The sequence below is a fragment of the Saccoglossus kowalevskii genome, chromosome 2 (genome assembly GCF_978046115.1).
Source record: "Saccoglossus kowalevskii chromosome 2, keSacKowa6.1, whole genome shotgun sequence".
Taxonomy (NCBI): domain Eukaryota; kingdom Metazoa; phylum Hemichordata; class Enteropneusta; family Harrimaniidae; genus Saccoglossus; species Saccoglossus kowalevskii.
In genome coordinates this window covers 15,278,690-15,291,132 of record NC_140642.1, presented here as the reverse complement: position 1 = coordinate 15,291,132, position 12,443 = coordinate 15,278,690, and the positions used below count along the sequence as shown (strand labels likewise).

Genomic DNA, 12,443 nt, shown 5'->3' with positions numbered 1-12,443 from the left:
GTGAATTTGTTTCGCTCTTGAGGGCGTCCTTTCTTTACATGTGTGAGATGGCTGTCTGCTGATCGCCGTCTGCTGCTTCATGAATAAGTTTTACGACGTTCAGTCCCTTACTTACCCAAACTAGAGCATTTCAAGCCATCCGATGTAGAAATTCATGTATAGAATATATGTAGCCTGTAAACAACTCACAGAATGTGGCAAGTACCGTGTCGGAGCGCTGGTTTGTCATCAGGCTCGATGTCGACCTAAACACGATTGACAGTTCTCAATTTTATGCTGCCTAACGTCGTTACGCAAGGTACACACGGTTATAAGGCGAACGATGCTATATTTCGGCAATAGAATATTCCGTGTTTTATTCTTCTTTCTATTGCAAATAGTGTACTCCGGTCAAGTTTGCCCGAATTATGACATTCGCGTTGACTGTGCCTGGCGTGTGGACGTTGTACAGCAAAATCTAAATCTAACAACAGTCAGCGTTATTAAACCAGCTGACCTTATACCCGTTAGTTCCATTATTTCTGATAAAGCGCTGAACCTAGTCGTTGAAGACGAACTGGTAAGATATATTCTCGTAGCGGCAACTTTTAAGTTAAATGTTACATATGCATAATTACCGGTACATATGTGAATACTACATGTAGTGGTATCAGGACGATCCGGCCCTGACAAAGATTTATGCACGAGTCAATGTCGTGTAATCATTTGGCTTATCTCGCGATAGCTCAATATATTTAACAGCTCCAGTGATTTTTCTTGTCCCCACTTAACCACGAGTTGGGGGAGGATCAGGGTTTATATTCACTAGCACATTATGAGAGAGGGCAAGATAGTCTCATCAGTTATTCAGGTTGTCCAAACATATAAACAACATTTTCTCCTTGGATACAAGCAACTGTGATTAGAGTGTGATAGACCATAAAAGTCTTGCAGGAAATGAGGAAGCTACATGAATTGCAAGATGATTACAAAATCACACAAGAAACCAACATTTCTAGAAATCCTAAAGTAAATTAATGAGTGTGAAAGAAGTGTCCATGCTTATATGTAAAACTTGTAATACGTACGCGTTGAGTGGGTCGATAATCTCATACTTATTGCTTTCTGCGATGCTATTGATTGGAACTGCAATCGGGTATTGTGTACTAATGGGACCACTTTAATACATTGCTAGAGTTTGCTTCTCATGAGATCTTCATATCAATAATTTTATTATTATTAGTCTTAGTTTTATTATTATTAAACTTATTAGTATTAGTAAAAAGAAAAATTTAACACATTACATTTTACTTTTATACTTAACATTATAATATTTTCTCTTTCTTTATTATTTCATTATTATTATACTTTTATTGCTACTGTACTGATAGAAATACTGTATTTCTAAAGATGCAATAAATATTATTATTATTATTATTATCACCGTACATGGTTATGAAAAACATGCAGGTAAAGTTTAGACTTAGATATAGTTTGGAAATGGAAATACCTTATGACGCATATTATATTAATTATATATCTGATTCTATTGTACAGACTGTGGATGCCTACTACTCGTACCCATATGCTTTGCAAATACAGATTACATGCTGTAATGAAATTACACCATCAGTCATTAGAAATTCAGTTGCTACAGGGATGTCTCCAAAAGTTATTGTGAGTTCTACCAACAAAACTCGGGGTACTGTGCAACATGTATTGTCAGCTATTCTGATTGATTTAGTTGAACTTGGAGTGTCTACTGAGATGGAATGTCAACACACATTGTGTCATCCTGCATGGGTTGTACCACTGCCTTTAGATAACCAAACACATTCTGTGCATGTTGAAGTTACTACCAATGGTATAGGACTATTTTCACATGTATACAGGTATACAGGATGTTTTTTTTTAAATATATACACACTTTTTGTGAGGATGGTTGAAAAACGTGTGGAAAAGTGGAAATCATTTGAAATTGAGGATTCAATTCTTATTAAAGGATGATGGTTGTCGCGCCGCCCATGTGCGATATTTGTGTTGATAAACATTGATTTTCCCACAATCCAGTATGATTCAATAATGCAATCAAAAGTAAGAACTTTGCTCTGGGCGTCACTTGCACTAATAACCATCGACGACTCCTTCATTTCCCTAAAATCCCCCCCAAAAATACCAAATTAAGGCTTGGTAACCTGTTGGTTTGACTTGTTGGTGTGTTCAACAGTCAAAATCGCCATCTTTGTTTATATGAGACCCATATCTGGTGCATGCGTGGTGCGCTGACCACTGCCCTTTAAATTAAAAAAAAAAAACATTGAATAATAACCCCTTTCCTAACACAGTATATCTTGAATTTCTTAATTAATTTATTGCATACATGTCTCAAAATTGTTGAAAAATACGAAGTCAGGAAAGGTAACTTAAGCTGACTTTGGTGTTTGAAACTTTATTACAGTTTTATGGAAGATTTTGACTATTTAGAAAAATAAGCAGCTATAAATGTGTCATTATAAACAAAAGTGGCTGGCTAAGTATCCAAAAAAATCTTCCATTGTGTGCATTCATTCATTCATTCTTATAATAATAATACCGGTAACATTTCTTGTGGAACAATACCATCAGAAAGTTTACTGGTAGTATGGTAAACATTACCAAGCAACAAAACTCTTAATATTAATAATAATACATAATAATGATATTACAAGTTTTCTGATTCTTAGGTGGAGTGTTTATTTATAAAGTGTTGTTTACAGGTATTTATTTAGACAGAGGAATAATAGTTAATTCGTTTGTATTTAAATTTTAATATGGGTATGTTTCAAAAAGTTATTTCCTATTATTTGTACAAACTGAAATGTTTTCCAACTTCAGCGATATATCTGATGTAATTTTGGATTTAACTTTCCTTTCTAAATCTATTTCCATGTTGTGATCACTCAGGCAAGGGGTGATTTCTGTTATGCATTAAGATATCCTTAATTAATCAAAACTGACCATCATCAAATGTGTATAGCACATTATTATGTGTGAAAATACTTTGGGGGTATATGTAGAATTCTGTACTAGGTTTGTTTGTCCTGTTTTTACGTTGGATTTCACACATAACACTGGATCTCGCAATGAGCATAAAATGGTATACAAATGTTTTTAGAATTTCAGGATTAATAATTTGATGGAAAACATATGTAGAGTGTTCAGAACATAGACATTCTTGCAGATTCATTGTAAGACATGAATTTCTAAAAAAAAAAAAAAGTCATAAATTGACTTTGAATAATCTGTTGATTATTAGAATACTAGTATGTAAAGAATCTAATCATAAAACTAAAACATATGACTCCTTTGATTTTAGAAGCATTGTCTCATGTGTATGCTGTGTTTGTCTGTTTTAATTCAGGAAAACAATTTACCATGAATACTTTGAAACAGAATCAGAAGTAAATATGTTAGGAGAGAAAATCTTACTGAATGATACAGTCATTGATGAAGTCAGTTCCAGTGATTCTACCATAGTTGTTACCAAAGATAGTATGCCATCTATCTTTAAAGGAAAGGCCAATACTCTACTGTTTAGTCAAGACCACTTTCAAACTGTTGATGTATTGAAGGTAAGGATAAAATTACATCCCTATGCATATAACAAAAATAATGTTATGATAATAATGAGTCAATCTCCCATCTCCCCATTTCAATTAATCCTCCCTAAGTCTTATATTTAAATATGTACTACTGGGAATGTTAATATCTATAACAACACAGGTATTGTTATGATATAAACATGTAGTGGTGATATTCCCTTTATATATTACTATTCTCCCTAGCCCGCCATGGTGAACAAAAAATGTAATTTGGATAAATTTTAGAGGTTGTTAACATAGTTACAATGTTAAACCAAAAAAGAATAAATTTTTTCTGAGGTTGTGGCTGTCTATCGCACACATTTGATCAGGTCCAAAAAACTGTGAGCACTGTGATTGTGTAATGGTAACACAAGAGAAGAAAAGAAGAAGAAGTCTGGTATCAAAGTGCAATTAGAACAATCCACACTAAACATGCACTAAAACACCCTTTATATAGGGTTAATAGGATTATACCGCGGATTTTAAAATTGGAGGAAAAACGCTATGATTGGTGTGCCATGTGAGAAGGTCACTATAGAATAAACATTTCGGCTTAATCTGCTACAAAGTTGCGACTTCTCTTGCGTTCGCTGTGATAAAGGCATGTTTGTGAAAATTACGTAAATGGCTTACAATAAATTGATTTGTGCTTCTTTGTCATAGGAATACATGTATTGTGAGATGAATTGAAGCATGAAACGGCTTCTAACAGACATAACTCAGAGAATAATGCTTGGAATCGAATGAAACCAAATCGAACAAATACAGAAAATGGTTGTCTATCGATACAAAGTAAATACGAATGAAAAATAATAACTATAATTAAACAACAACAAATATAATTGAATCGAGAAACACACACGTGGATAAGCATCCACGATAGAGGTATTCCTTTGATAAACGCCCACCACTTACGTAGGGCGGCCATATTTTGAAATTGTTGATGAAGTTTCTAATTAATTTAAGTTTAAATTAACCAAGGATGATGATTGTCTTCAAAGACAACGTTTAATTTAACAAATTTGTGCATTCCTGAATATTCATTTTAAGTTTTCGTATTGATATGTGAAATTTACGGTCAAACATAGTAACACAAGATTGTGACATGTATAATTTTGGATTCGATTCTGAAAATTGACTACATTGTAACAATCAATTTTGGTCAAATGGTCATGCAGCTTTAATGATTCACTAATTTCATCTCTTTCTTTGTAGATTGAATTACCGAGTGATCGACCAGTATGCAATGTTTCCACCACTGAGCCAATGCTTTATGATAGTTTAGTTCTTACTGAGAAGATACTATTGGGCACATCAAGAGGCTTGTATGAAATAAGTGAAGATTACATAAATGTGTTAGAAGTGTGTGTTAAGATGTTGATATCACCCTTACAGCAGTCCATTACAGACTCTAATATGCTTGCCGTCACAGAGCATCGTGATGTCTATACTATAGGCTATAAAAGTGAAAATGGTAAAAACACAAATTTTCAATATTTTTGATAGTTGAAATAACAATTTTAATGTGTCTCACATCTTCAGTTCCCTGATTATATGCATTTTATAAGTAATGTAATGAAAGCTAAAGCATACTTTAATTATAGATTATGTATTGGTTAAATTGTCAGAAAATATTAAATACAATGTGTACATCTATTGACAGATTACACTTTGACATTTTCTATACTGGCTGGTCACAGTGAAGGATCTATCTGTGACTTTCTGGAAAATGTTGTAGGTAAGTTTGACCATCTTTAAATCAAAAACATTTCATTAAAACTTCTGTACCCAATTGTAATTATATACAAGCAAATTTGCATGGATTCCCTGTTTTACTTATTTTGAACCTCTCTCCATGGACCCCCTATGTTAATTAATTTGAATCTGTTGGCATAGACTGTATAGTCAAACCTGTCTTAGCGGCCACCCTCAGAGAACGATCACCCTCTTCGAAGCAGTCACTCTACAGCAATCCCGTGCAATTTGCCATGTAATTGACACTCCATAGAACGTCCACCTGTCTAACGCGGCCAACGGCCAGGTTTCAGTGGCCGCAGTGATCAACTGAACTGCATATAACGGACATAGTTCCCGGATGTCTTGCAGAGTAAAAAGTTTAGGGCGAGTTTCCAAAGATCTCAAAGGACAAAGTTAGCACGTTTTAACACCTTTCATTCAACCGATGGCTTCGGCAATTATGTTTTTCTTTTCTTGTTTATCATTCAGTTTACCACGGCCAGCACACCGTAGCGATAGCCTGGGAACTCCAAAAACAAAATTAAGAATTTGGAAGTGTCCTGATAAAAACATGTCATTACAATGTAATATTTTCTTCAATTTGAACATTTTGCATTGGCTTTTTATGTTAATATTTTGTTACTCAGTTTGAACCTTTCTGCATGGACTCCCTTTGCCACTCAATTTGAACGTTTCTGCAAAGGCTCCTCAAATTACTCAATTTGAACATTCTGCATGGACTCCTTATGTTACTCAGTAATCATTCTTTCATTTTGTGAAATTTGTGACAAATTATTTACTCTAATTTATATACATTTTACATGTAACTGTATTACATGTAGAAATGTGACTACCAATGTTTCAAATTTCCCATTTTACAGTAATTGAATATGTTCTGTCTATTTTACTAATAGCTAAATTAAAACTCTGAAAATGCAAATTGTTCACTTGTGCCTGCACAAGTGTGAATTTGTAAAGACATGGAACCCTTGATCTTGGTACAATTTTAGGATTCTGGTTGCTCCGCTCTCAGCCAATCACAGCCTGTTTATTTCGACCAATCAGCTCACATCTTTGTCAACCAATCAGCTTCTTTTCGCCAGCCAATCATAGCCAGCTTGTGCACATGGACTGTAGCGTCCCTACCTCTTTTGTTTTCTTTTGTTCAGCAGTTTTTATTCATTGTTTTTTACGCGTTACTGCTCAAGCTTTGTATTCTCTTCGCTCGTTATCCCACCACCATCCCCTTCGTCCCCCTCTTTTTTTGGCTAGCTTCTTCCCACCAGCCTGGGCATTGGATTTCATCCTGACCCCCATTTCAAGGTCGGGCGGCCTCATACAGGTTTTCCCCCTCCTTCTTTTGGATCCCGAAATTCATTGCTCAGGGGGGCATGTGCTGTCTTGGTGGGTAGAAGTGGGCCTCCTGCCCAATTTTGTAGTTTTTATGAACTGTATATTTATAAATTGTAATTTTATTAGTTTTGTAGTTTGTGTATGTAAGTCGTTTTTTGCTCAATAAACTTGTCTTTGCCTTTTACTTGTTTACCGTGTGGAGTGTCTTTACAAATGTAATCATAGAATCAGAAATCAGTGAACTTAAAACCTAGTGATTCATGCAACGTCAAATCCGCTAAAGTGAATATTTCTTCTACTGTAATAGATATTTTGATTTTCCTAACCAAAAATATTTTCTTATCACTTCTCCAGATACAGTTGAAAGTGAAAACTGTAGTGTTGTGAGTGCCAGCATTGATCCCACACAACAGGATACATATTTGTTTTTATTACGTGTTACCATAGATATATCACATGACTATTTCCTTGTAGAGTATGCAGGTAAGTACAATATTACTGCATACATTCATTAACAATATCCCAAAAATATATGTGAAATGAGAATATTTGGCTGTTATATATGTGTTTGACTGATTTGAGGTACAAATATGTCCCATAAATGTACCCATAGCATTATTATAGTATTTGTGTGTATTACCAGAATTCAGTGCAATTTTTTTCTCAAAAATTCTGTTAGGGAAGAATTTTTAAATACATGTACATGTACTTGTACATAAAAGAAGTGTTTTCATTCAACAAAACATGCTCACAAGTCAAATTAAAAACTCATTTTTTAAGATTCAAATTCCCCTCATGTGCCCTACCTTGGGTGGTTGTTGTTAATGGATATTTTTTGTCTGTAATTGATTTCATTACTCTAGGTACGCAAGGATCTGGCAGCTGGGAGCTTGTCACATCAGTTGCAGATATTGATAATTGGAGTGACTTTCAAGGTAGGTCTTGGATTTTTTTTTATGCTTCAATGATTTCACAGATGTGTTATTTTTTTTCATTTCTTTGTTTTTATTAATAATTAAGTGAAATCCAGATAGATTGCTTAGTTTACTGTCTTCAATATTCCAATTCTGATCTCATTTTGTTTATTCATTCACACTACGTGTTGACAGTATGTCTGATTACTTACTTGTAGATATATCAGTAGGGTCATGGTGTGGATTGTCATATACAACATTAGTCTCATCACATCTCTTCATATGGGGAAATGCAATTATACAAAGGTAAGTAATTATCTCAAAGGTAGGAGTATGACCTTTGAGCACACAGGGAAAGGTCAATTTAAGATTACATATTGGTTATTAGCTAGTATAGGCTAAAATATAATTTGGATTGACAAAACATTCTCTGAAACAGAAAATAAACATTTTTTTATTCTATCAAACCTGGTGCACTTTGCAAATATACAAAATTGGAAAAAAAAAAAAACGTGTGAGGTACCTTTTTTCTTGGCCTTAATGCACACATTGCAAAAAGTTCTTTTTCATCACTAGAGGGCGCTAATTACTAACCTGTCTCTGGCAGTCTAACTGTATACTAGTATTTCAGTTGTCAGTTTCATTGCACCACTAGAGTGTGCTGTTGACTAATATTATTGATAGTCTCACATTACCGTATTATAGGTTTGTTTTTTTTTTAAATACCAAAACCATACACCATATTGACAACTAATTCAATGAGTGAAATTTATTTTCAGTTTACCAAAAATGTTTGTTATTACAACTAGAGGATGCTGATGAATAAACTTTTGATTGTTTAAATCCTGTTATATTTATATATGTTTCTTTCTAGTGCCGATAATGGTAGAACTCTGTACTTAATGTCTATGTACCCTGTACATGATAAGTCAATAATCACAGTGGCTACGTTTTCTCTAGATGGTGCATTTGCAGTGTTGAATCAAATGCAAGAGGTAACATACTGTTATTTACAATACCACAGTGATGTACTCTATATAGGTCCCACACGACGTTTACAATACATGTATAATATACTGGTTGTTTACACCAGATGTACTGTGCTGTCCCAGTAACAACATTATCATCCCATCACTTATTAGCATGACTTGGTACATTAATGTACATATTTATGTGACTGAAATATCATTTTATGATGTAAGAATTATAGATTTGGGAAAAATACTGTAATTTATAGACATTATGTGATTTTAATAACTGTAACTCTTGTCTAGGTATGGTATGGCATTGTAGGTAATTTCAACAGTATAACTAAGCTAGTACCAACTTCAACATCGGTATTACTATCAAATCTGATGCTGGGTGATGCTGAGAATACAACCACATTGGCAGTCTTCTTTGATTCATACAATCAACTCTATCAGGTGAGAAGGTTTTAGTTTTAACACATTTGCTCCACCATATATAGGAAATGCATATGTGATTGAATCATGTAAAGTACATGTAAACCACTTTAATTTTACTTTCTGGTAAATCACAACATGTTGTTTCATTCCTACGGCAGGAATGCAGTGCCTCACATTGAATTAAAAAATCACATTTTGGTTGTATGGTTCAGTAAACCAAATTGTATTTTCATATTTTTCTGGAATTGTTTCTGTTCAGATTTTTTTATTTCATGATAATAACTCATATTTCCTGTATTTAGCAAATATTTTTTTCATTTGAAATGATATTTTCAATTACTTCTCAAAAACAATAACCAGATAGTTTTTATATCTACAGTGCTTCTTTCTCAATACAGTAACTCTAATTTCCTATTTAGACTGATTAGTTTCCATATTTTTTTATTATTATTTATGACAGGTACTTTAGATTTTCATATTTCTTATATACTACAAATTCACTGAAATAAATTCCAAATGAACATAATTTGATTTACTTATTCTGAACTGTTTTTGTGAAGTAAATTGTTATTTGAATTAGTTGGAAGAATTTTATTACTAGTAATTTGTACTTTTCTTCAATTGTTGACATTTGTGAATCATCATGTATTTACCTGATTTTATGGTCTATCATAGCAGAGTTATTTAAAGTGCCTGTGAAATGGCTGCTATTTTCACGCCTAAAATTATCCATTGATACATAAATATTATTATTTGTTTTATGTTTCTAAGCATGAATTATTTTTTTAAGTGAAGAAATGTGTTTTAAACTCAATCCACGGCAACTTTATTTTTGTGTATTTTAAAACGAGGCTCCTCATTAGCTTCTTATTTGCATACGGAAATTCCCCTTGTGACGTCAGAAGGGAAGTCGCATGGCAGCTTGCATTGCCGATACGCGTAAATAAGGCAAATTTCTTCTGCAGTTTTCTCGTCTTTGACTAAATTTTCACTTGTTCGTCGAGGAGGAATGGACCATAATGAACACATAGTATAAATTTTTGTTGCATGGGGTTGAGTTAGATGCGAAATATGTTCGTTCTGGTGTAGCTGGTCACCGTGATCGTCAGCGGTGCACGTTTGTACACTGTCGCTGGACAAAATAGAAATGGACGTTGGAATTATCTCGTTATTTAGCAGGTTACTAGGCACGTCACTACACTGTTTTATTTCATCGATCGTCTGAGTAAAACTTTCAAAATTAAAATAAAAGATAACATATTTTGACATTCTAAACATTAGACCATGGTGATCAATATAAAATAATTTAAAAAACGACAAATCACAGTTACTAAATAAATGACAGCCGCGTGGAAATAAATTGAAATTTTGTTGAAATAGGTGAACGCATCGGGTCACAACGAGGGCAAGTGTGTTAAAAGCGGCGTTTAAGGTAGAGATGCAGTTTATTTGTGAATTTCAATCAAAAATAGTTTTTTTCGTTTTTTATATAGATTTTTATTTAAAGAACATTCTGTGAAAATTTGACCAATGAATTCTTATTGGAACACCATTGAAATTGCTGTTTATTTTCTGGTTAAAAATAAAAAACACTCACACGTGGCAATGTTTATGTCCAATTGCCTAATTTGCATGAGCAAGCAAATAACAGGATCTTTGATTGACAATATGCATATCGAGATTGTACGGGTCATAGTTCATTCAATTCACGCGCATGTACAATTATTCTCGAATCAGTTATCGTTCGCTAGCAAACCAAATATTATATTTCCTCGGCGTTTTTTTCCTAATTTTTATCATTACATTATGCGTGGTGTGAAAAGAAAGAGAGGTAGAAAGAAGATTCAGATGATTTCTATGTCGGAAGAGGCAAAAGCTACACTGAAGGCATCAGCCCGCCGAACGAAAAACAAAATCGATGTGAGCGTCCAAACGTGACTTTCCCTGAAGGCGTGAATCCGAGTTTCTGATTGACTGAGAGATTTTATTTTTGACTCCCATGTGCGAAGCACAAAATGGGAGTCTTTGCAGTTAGTGTGTCTGTATGTGTGTATGTGTGTATGTGTGTATGTGTGTATGTGTGTATGTGTGTGTGTATGTGTGTATGTGTGTCCGACTGTTCCACTGTTATCTCAAGAACCATACATCGGTTTTTGATGAAACTTGGTGCATAGATGCTCTGGGCCAATGCGCAGATTTGATTAGGTTTTGGTAAAAATCCATGCTCGTTAATTACCTAATTTGCATGATAATTAGCTAATTTTTAGCTGTTCTATGACTGTTCCACTGATATCTAAAGAACCACTCATTGGATTTTGATGAAACTTGGTACATAGATGCTCTGAACATATGCGCAGATTTGATTAATTTTTGGTAAAAATCCGTGCATATTAATTACCTAATTTGCATGATAATTAGCTATTTTTTAGTGGTTCCATGACTGTTCCACTGATATCTAAACAACCACTCATTGGATTTTGATGAAACTTGGTACATAGATGCTCTGAACTAATGCTAGGTTTTGATTAGTTTTTGGTAATAATCCGTGGATACTAATTACCTAATTTGCATAATGATTAGTCAATTTTCGGTTTTTCCACTGATATCTCAAGTACTAATCATCACATTTCAATGAAACTTGGTACATAGATGTCATACGACACTGCACAGACCTGATAGTTTTTATGGTAATATCAGTACATATTAATTACCTAATTTGCATAATTAATTAATTTTCAGCATTTGATATAAGTAGTTAGCATTACATTTCAATGAAACTTGGTACTTACATACTCAAGGACTATGCAGAGATTGATTGTTTTCGATAAATATTTGTGCATATTAATCACCTAATTTGCATAATTAGTTAATTTTCAGCTTTTCCACGGGTATCTCAAGTACTAATCATCGCATTTCAATGAAACTTGGTACATAGATCCTTTAGGACTATGCAGAGACCTGATTAGTTTTAGGGTAAATAATTGTGCATATTAATTACCTAATTTGCATAATTAATTTTCAGCTTTTCTACTGATATCTAAAGTACTAATCATCATATTTCAATGAATCTAGAATTATGCAGACCCAATTAGTTTCCGGTAAATATTTGTGCATATTAATCACCTAATTTGCATAATTAACCAACTTTCACACTGATATCTCAGGTACTATACATCACATATCAATGAATGTACATGGATGCTGTAGGACAATAGACAGACCTGAATAATTGTGGGTTAAAATCTGTACATATTAATTACCTAATTTGCATAATTAACCAATTTTAATCTTTCACACTGATATCTAAAGTACCGTAAAAACTCCAAAATTTCGACTGGTTTTAAATAATTTGTGTTAGAAATGTGACGTGTTTTTAGAGTCAAAATTAAGGTGCATTTTCGGACGGTCGAATTTTTCAGAATAGAAATCAG

The 12,443-nt window shown here is 33.6% G+C and overlaps 1 protein-coding gene across 1 annotated transcript in view; it reads left to right on the top strand.

Annotated features, from left to right (window-relative positions):
- The first annotated feature begins 322 nt into the window (after positions 1-322).
- LOC102808649 (cation channel sperm-associated auxiliary subunit gamma-like) overlaps positions 323-12,443 on the top strand; it is a 59,133-nt gene continuing 47,012 nt past the window's right edge. The window contains exons 1-10 of the mRNA XM_078011821.1: positions 323-559; positions 1,537-1,871; positions 3,380-3,590; positions 4,818-5,076; positions 5,266-5,340; positions 7,047-7,175; positions 7,556-7,627; positions 7,825-7,912; positions 8,481-8,601; positions 8,881-9,030. Coding sequence (XP_077867947.1) covers positions 323-559; positions 1,537-1,871; positions 3,380-3,590; positions 4,818-5,076; positions 5,266-5,340; positions 7,047-7,175; positions 7,556-7,627; positions 7,825-7,912; positions 8,481-8,601; positions 8,881-9,030 — 1,677 coding nt within the window. The remainder of the gene's footprint in view (positions 560-1,536; positions 1,872-3,379; positions 3,591-4,817; positions 5,077-5,265; positions 5,341-7,046; positions 7,176-7,555; positions 7,628-7,824; positions 7,913-8,480; positions 8,602-8,880; positions 9,031-12,443) is intronic.